At 41.9% G+C, this 8,299-nt stretch overlaps 1 protein-coding gene across 1 annotated transcript in view; it reads left to right on the top strand.

Annotated features, from left to right (window-relative positions):
• Positions 1 to 8,299, top strand: part of CCDC191 (coiled-coil domain containing 191) — a 93,437-nt gene that overhangs the window by 60,026 nt on the left and 25,112 nt on the right. Inside the window, 2 exon segments of the mRNA XM_006161825.3 lie at positions 3,313 to 3,773; positions 5,015 to 5,127. Coding sequence (XP_006161887.1) covers positions 3,313 to 3,773; positions 5,015 to 5,127 — 574 coding nt within the window.

The raw sequence follows: 8,299 nt of genomic DNA, 5'->3' as shown, positions 1-8,299 counted from the left end.
GGGGGACTTCTCATTTTCTGTTTCTCTGTCTCTCTCTGTCTTTCTGGTGAGCACACATGCTGTATAGTAAAAACCTCTCCCAAAAATAAATAAATGAATTTTTAAAATATTTTTAAGACTATTGATGCTTTTATTATTATATATGTTGCAAAGCTTTTTTTCCATTTTGTCATTTATCTTTTTGGTTTAGTTTCAGTGTTCAGTACTACACACAGTTGTCAATATTTTTGTTTAAGAAGGGGAAGCCTAGAGGTTTTTTTTTTGTTTGTTTTTTTGTTTTTTTGCTATAGGGTGCATGTGCTTGCCAGACAGACAGAGAGAGACAGAGAGACAGAAAGCAAGAAATCACCCCCCTGGGGGGGGGTGGCATGGCCAGACCGCAATCCTTTCTCCTCCATCCACTTGGGATCTTGGACACACATGCACACGCGCGTGGCGTGAGTTTTAAGCCACCGGGTCTGAGACTTGAACTGCGGTCGACTACATGGGAGTCCAGCGACATAGCCATTATGCTAACTGCTGGTCGTGAGTTGTCAATTTTTTATAAAGGCAGTCATAGCCATTTTTTCTTCCATCAGTGCACTTGCCATGTTTAGAAACCGTTCTGGAGAAGATCTTCAACCATCTCACCTCCACTCTCTACGTAATACTGTTAAGTATTTAATCTCAAACATGTGAAATTAAATTGGGCACAGGAGGGTCTCCAGCTGTGCTTTTCACCCTGATTATTGCAAGCAAGTAGTTCGGTTTTAATTTAACCTTAGTCTCTCAGCAAAGGGGGAGCATGAGGATGTTTGTTGGGATTATGTAACCTTTTGGTCCCTCCCTCTAGGCAATTTATCTACCTTTCTGTCAGTTAGATGATTCTGTCTTCACTGAGACCCAGGAGAGATTTCTATCTTAAGAAATAGCTGTGTGGGACCTTTTATCTTACAAAGTTCCACTGTTATTATCTTCAAATGAAAAAAGTCAGCAGAAAATATTTTTTACCTGTGCAAAACAGGAAAAAAGTATATATAGACTCAAAGAGCCTCCAAATCTCTGAAATCAAGAAAAGATTTTTATAATAATATTATAAAAACACAGCAAATAAAAATAGAGGGTTCCGATAGGTTCTGTGGTTTACTAAATAATCTTTTCTAGAGTATAGACTAAAACATGAATAAATGAAAATATTTAGTCTTTAGTTAAGCGCTCATTAACTATACAATCATAAGAACTCATGTACCGAAGTCAGACTGTTCATTCCCCATTCTATGAAGTACAATCTGTACCATTAAGCTTTCCTTTCATTCTCTCATTTTCACCTTTAAAAGTTACCATGATCCAAAGAAAATCGTGTTGCTGCACTCAAGGCTTTTACCCAGTCTTGCTGGGTTAATAGCATGTCATTACCAGAAAGTTGAAAAGAGCCTAAAACATATGCCCTGCTTGGTGCTAAATTACTTAAGCAGGTGTGCACATGAATAAATGTCCACTGACATTTCTGAAATCAAAGGTTGTTTTTAAAAGTCTTTAACATGTCAGAGTTTCCATATAGCACATCTTTCATTTCAGCTGAGTCTCTAGAAAGCATTTCCCTCATTATGAAGAATATTTTTGAGTACTTGAGGATAGTACTCTGTTAGAGCTAGAAACTTCTGATATTTGATAACTCATTCTTTTTATGCACTGCAGATGACAGAATCAAAAACTGGACAGACTTCAGAGCATGGAATCAAACCATTCTAGGAGACATTGTAACTTGATATTATTTTGTCTCCTTCTAGTCTGTGTAAAACTTACAATTGTGTATAAAGCCTGGTCTAGTAGGGAAGATTTGTTAAAGCCTTGAACACTATTAAGTCATACTAATGCAAAATGTAACAAGGTAACATTATTCTTATGTAATGCAGATATTTGCTCAGAGATCCTGGGCTTCCACATACTAGCGCAATGGCTATGTCGCTGGACTCCCACATAGTCGACCGCGGTTCGCGTCCTGGACCCAGAGGCTTAAAACTCACGCTGGGTGCGTGTGCGTGCGTGCCCAAGATCCCAAGAGCAGAATGGAGGAGAAGGGACTGTGGCGTGACCTTCCCCCCTGGGGGTTGATTTCTCGCTTTCTGTCTCTATGTCTCTGTCTGTCTGGCGAGCGCACGCGCCCTATAGCGAAAACCTCTCCAAAAAAAAAAGAATAGATAGTTGAGGAATGGCTCATAAAAATGAGGCTGTGAACCAAGCCTTGCTGCTGAAGTAAGTAAGCATCCTCTGCTGTGGCAAATGCAGCGTGTGCTGGTGGTTGGAGTAGCAGCGCGAGGACAGGGCAACTGATTTTTTAAAATATACTTTAGTTTTTTAATCATTGTTGAGGAAGAATGTATCTTTTGTCACACACTTTCCAAATTTCTGCAAAATTCAGTCAATTCCTTATTTATTTATTTATTGAGAGAGATTTTTGCTGTAAGGCAGATGTGCTTGCCAGAAAGACAGAGAGACAGAAAGTGAGAAATCACCCCTTGGGAGGGATGGCAACACCACAATCCCTTCTCCTCCAGTCTCCTCTCAGAATTTTGGGCCCAGCATGAGTTTAAGCCGTTGGGTCTGGGACTTGAACCACGGTCGACTACATGGAAGTCCAGTGACGTAATCATTCAGCCATCTGCTGGTTCCAGAGTCAATTCTTACATATTAAAATTCCTATAATATGGGACCAGCAGATGGCCTCATGGTTACATCACTGTACACCCACGTAGTTGTCTGCAGTTCAAATCCCAGACCTGGCGGCTTAAAATTCACACTGAGCATGTGTGCGTGTATACCCAAAATCCCGAGTGGACAGTGGAGGAGAAAGGACTGTGGCATGTCCATCCCCCCAGGGAGTGATTTCTTATTTTCTGTCTCTGTCTCTCTCTATTGAGCGCATGTACCCTATAGCAAAAATCTCTCTCTCAAAAAAAAAAAAATCCTGTTATATACAACTGGAAAAAGGTTTCCTAATTCATAAATGAAGGGTCCAAATTAAAAATGTATAAGAGAACATTTTTCCTGTTGCAAATGCCCTGGCTCATGGCAGTAGTCTATACGATATAGCCACTGTCGTACCCAGTTTTCATGGTGAGCAGCAGTGCACATTCTAAGAGTGGCTCACGGAGGCAGGATGATGGCCTCTGAGGTGGCCAGGTCAGGAGCACAGGGCAACCCCAGCTGGGTTACAGAGCAGTTATGCAACCCGGGCTGGGGTGCAAGGTGCCTATGTCATCGAACAAAACAATGCTGAGTCCTACCAGCACAATCCTATAGCTGAGCTACAATTTGTTCCGTTTCTCCCAGGTGACTTCTGTGTCCTCTTTGTGGGAAAAGCCTCCTTTGGAGAGCAGGAGCTGTGTACCTAGCCCTCCCCTGGAAAGAACAGCAAAGGGCAGCTTGCAGGATCTCGCACAGAAAGCCACTCTGAACATACCCGACAGTAAGCAGCACAGCACTCTGGATGCTGAGCTTTCCAAGCAGCCTGGCAGCAACCGAAAGCTTGGAACCACCGGCCAGAAGGCAGAACCCATTTCCATGGGCCATTTCCACAATCTCCATGTCTTCCAGCAACAGCTGATTGAGAAGCAAAAGAAGAAACTTCAAGAACAGCAGAGAACAATTCTCGAGCTGAAGGAAAACCAGCGGCTGGCAGAGGCTCGGTGGGCAACAGAGTGTGCCACAGCGGTCACAGACACACAGAGCCACCTGCTGGCAAGTCCCAGGGGAGAAGAGGAACCAAAAGGAGCCAGCCAGACACTTCTCAGGTATGTGTGTTGCATTAGAACATTTTCTGGACTCATTTTTTATTTAGCTTATTCATGAGAGGGAGAAAGAGAGAGAGAGAGAAAGAAAGATAAGCACTCCTGACAGGGTCTCACCCCATGACCCTTCCCCCTAGTCACTCAGGATCACAGGCACACACGTGCACTCAGTATGTACAGGTCAACCTGGGAACCAAACCGCCCTTCCACATGGCTTCAGCATTGCAGAGTGACACACCACCACGGCACCACTGTGGCTGGGCCTCTTTGGATTTTTTTTATGGGGTTTCTCACTTTGGGGTAGAGAAGCTTCTGAACTTCTTCCCTTTGCTTCTTTCTAAACGCCATTTCTCTTCTTTTATTGTACTCTCAAAGCAAAGAGGTATAAGCACAGTAGTTAAGGGAGCCAGATCCCACAAGGGGAACTGCAGTTTGAGTCCCAGCCCCAGTGACTTGAAGAACATACCAGATGTGTGTACCTGTGTACCCCAAATCCTGATGGGCTGGAGAAATGACAAAAGGGATGACGGTATGACCAGGCCCCACAGGGATGCTCTCTCTCTCTCTCTCTCTCTCTCTCTCTCTCACACACACACACACACACACCCTGTGACAGTTAAAAAAAAAAAGAACCCATAGGTTGTGACTGATACATGAGTGTAAATGGGTATCTGAGGTTAGTGGCTGCCTACAAGGATGCAGGTTTACAGTTAGCACTGGGTCAAGACTGCCTCTGTCTGAGGAGCTCTGTCACTATACCAGTGACAAAGAAAAATTAGGTTTCTGGGTTTCAGATTCTGTTTAGTGCTGAGAAGGCAGGTTGGACAACATTGGGTCCACATGGAGCAAACCCTGGGCGGGCTAGTTATCTGCTTCAATTTGTAGTTGTTTGGAATAAGAATCCAAATTTCTCAAAGTCATTTTAAATGGTTGCAGACGCCTTAAATGTCTCAAGACATACTTACTATGTACAGTAATTGGCAGGATAGGAAATGGAGGTAACCTATGGATTTGAAGCACTAGAATAGACTCAGAGTGCCTGACTCACATCATAGACTCGGGCCAGTTGGTCAGCTTTTCTAGACACTGTTATGCCAAATGTACAGAGTGGGTGCAATCATGCACAGTTATCGCACAGAGAAAGGATTCATTCGTTTGTAAAATGCTTTGAATTCTTCAGGTGAAAGAGCTTTGAAGGAAGCTAGCTGTTGGTCTGAATTCTTTTCCCTTCTTTATTCCCCCAGTTCGCCTGTGGCTTCCCATGGGACTGAAGGCAGTAAAAATGGTTCCCGCAATTCTCTTTCTGGATGCAGAAGGAACTCAAAGCAGCCGATGGCACCCCATCCCATCCTGAAAGGCAGGGCTGTCTTGGGGGTGGCTTTGGTGATGGTGATCTTCCCTGCCAGAGCAGAATGGTCAAAATCTAAGATGGGTTGGTCATGGGAGGACTGGAGTGCAGCAAACAGCTCCTCTGCTTTTTTCCTGCCCCTTTAGCAACCATTTTGGCCTTCTCAGCTAAACATACAGAGTTGCTGAAAGGTATATCGTTTTTCCATAATTTGAGATTTGAATTATAAAAAAAAAAAAATTAGATGGTTACACAAATAAGAACACTGAGTATATGAGACCAGCAGTTAGCATAATGGCTGTGTCGCTGGATTCCCATGTAGTCGATCGCGGTTCGAGTCCTCGACCCGATGTCTTAAACTCACACCAGGCACGGGTACGTGCGTGCCCAAGATCCCAAAAGGAGAATGGAGGAGAAGGGATTGCAGCGTGGCCATCCCCCCTGGGGAATGTCTCTCTGACTCCCTCTGTCTTCCTGGTGAGTGCACGTGCTCTGTAGCAAAAACCTCTCCAAAAAAAAAAAAAAAAAGAACACTGAGTATCTGCTAAGAATAAACTTCAATAAAGATCACCTATCACTATACTTTGTTAATGTTAAAATATAACAATACCAGTTTACAGCAGTCCAAGTCATTTTCTACTGCATTATATCTTCATAGGGTTCTAGTAATGAAATCTACAAAGCAGGTATTTTGATTTGGTAACATTTTCTTTTTTTTTAGAGAGGTTTTTGCTACAGGGTGCATGCGCTTGCCAGAAAGACAGAGAGACAGAAAGCGAGAAATCACCCCCCCAGGGGGGAATGACCATGCTACAATCCCTTCTCCTCCATTCTTGGGATCTTGGGCACGCACACACATGCGCCCGGCATGAGTTTAAGCCCCCAGTTCTGGGACTCGAACCGCAGTCGACCACATGGGAGACCAGCAACATAGCCATTACGCTAACTGCTGGTCCCAATTTGGTAACATTTTCGATAAACGTAGAAACCCTTAAATTCAGCAACACTGTGAAAAACGTTCTTCAGAAGAACCTACTGAATCTACTAATTCTTTTTCTGATTAAGTATATAGAAATGTTTTTCTAGGGACCAGCAGATGGTTTAATGGTTACATTGCTGAATTTCCACGTAGTCTACTGCTGTTTGAGTCCCAGACCCAGCAGCTTAAAACTCATGTCGGGTAGTGCCAGCGCATGGCATGGTAGTTAAGGGCACTGGACTGCCACATGACCGACCACAGTTTGCATCCCAGACCTGGTGGCTTGTTTTCTCACTTTCCTGCTCTCTCACTCTGTCCCTCTGTGATCAAATTTAAATAAATAAGTAAAGTAAGTAAGTAAGTTAGATAAAATAATTCTTAAAAGGAAATAATAACTTTTCTAGGGACCAGCAGATGGTTTAATGGTTACATTGCTGGATTTCCACGTAGTCTACTGCTGTTTGAGTCCCAGACCCAGCAGCTTAAAACTCATGTCGGGTAGTGCCAGCGCATGGCATGGTAGTTAAGGGCACTGGACTGCCACATGACCGACCACAGTTTGCATCCCAGACCTGGTGGCTTGTTTTCTCACTTTCCTGCTCTCTCACTCTGTCCCTCTGTGATCAAATTTAAATAAATAAGTAAAGTAAGTAAGTAAGTTAGATAAAATAATTCTTAAAAGGAAATAATAACTCATGCATGCCCAAAATTTTGAGAGGAGAATGGAGTAGGGATTGTGGAGTGGCCATCCTCTCAGGGGCTGATTCTCACTTTCTTTCTCTCTTTCTCTCTCTCTCTTTTTCTCTCCAGCAAGCACACGTGTCCTATAGTGCCCTATAGTGAAAAATCTCTCTCTAAAAAATAGTTGTTTTTCTATACTCAGTCACTGTTTGTATAAGTTAGTTGGCACTCTCACAATTATATAGTGGTTTGTAAATTGTATTTCTTTTTAACCTGTGGCAGAATTGCTGCCCTGACAAGGAGTGAGACATCTGCAGGACACGTGCTTGCAGTCAGTTTCTGTTCATGAAGAAACTGTCTTTGCACTGACTGCCAGGACAGCAGTTCATGCCATCTTTGCACACCACTAAGGCTGATGGAGAAATGTCCAGTTCAGGGTGATACTTTTTTTTTTTTTAATTACTGTTTGATGAAGGAGTTAGCTATTTTAGAATCTCAGTCTACTTTTCAAGTAGCCTTTGATGATTCGATCAAGAAAAGATTGGGAAAGGGCATATTACCAAAGACTCTGCTTCTCAAAAGCTCTTTCACTTTAATCCTCTAGACTGTTCAAAGACAATCTCACTCCCACCATCTGTGGCACCATCACCATTATTTTGCAGCAGAGCAGACACTTATTATCTGTAAGAAGTAGCCTGTGAGTTTTTTGTTTATTCTTAAAACTTGGACTTACATTCTTTTCTCTATAATATGGCACAAGGAACTGAAAATAACTATTGGCTGGCTTAGGTTAGCAGAACTTGATACTCCTCCCACCCATGCCCCTCTTCCTATGAAAGTCCCACTGATTACAGAGTCATATTATCAGACCATCTTGCACATTTGTTTCTTTTGGATCGATATTTAATAGACTGTCAAGAACAGGAGTCTGACACTCAAATTCATTCAGATGCCAGTTCTCCAAATGCCTGGTATGATTCCATTTCCTGCCCATCTGGATACCCATGCCTTAAAATTAGATTAAAATGTATTCATCGTGACCCCAAACTTTAGTTTGTTTGTTGTTGTTGTTATATATACAGTCATATGTACAGTGACTTAAGAAAAATTAGCAGACTCAGTGGGATTTGAGGGATGATCCTATTCTCAAAGTATTTGCTAGATATTATTAATGTTTTATATATTCACCAAATTAAAATTCTGGTTTCTGAGTTTATATACTATAAGTATCATCAAAGAACATTATTTAAACTACTAAACAGTTATTCTAATAAAAACAAACAAAAACATAGTCAAGCTACATTTTGTTCATCACTGCTGATAACGGGGTTATAGGTCTTTCACTTATAGAGTATATATATTATATAATCTGTATTTTTTCCTGAGATCATGGGCATTCATCTTGCAAGAAAACCCACTAATAACACAATAACACTACATTTTATTTTTAAATGGAAACATTTCTTATGTAGTCTTCCTTTTTTTTTTTCTTTCTTTTTTTTTTTTTTTTTTTCTGGAAAT

The sequence above is a fragment of the Tupaia chinensis genome, unplaced genomic scaffold, assembly GCF_000334495.1.
Source record: "Tupaia chinensis unplaced genomic scaffold, TupChi_1.0 Scaffold139218_1, whole genome shotgun sequence".
Taxonomy (NCBI): Eukaryota; Metazoa; Chordata; class Mammalia; order Scandentia; family Tupaiidae; genus Tupaia; species Tupaia belangeri.
Note: the sequence above shows the minus strand (reverse complement) of the source record. Positions and strands in the feature narration are given on the sequence as shown.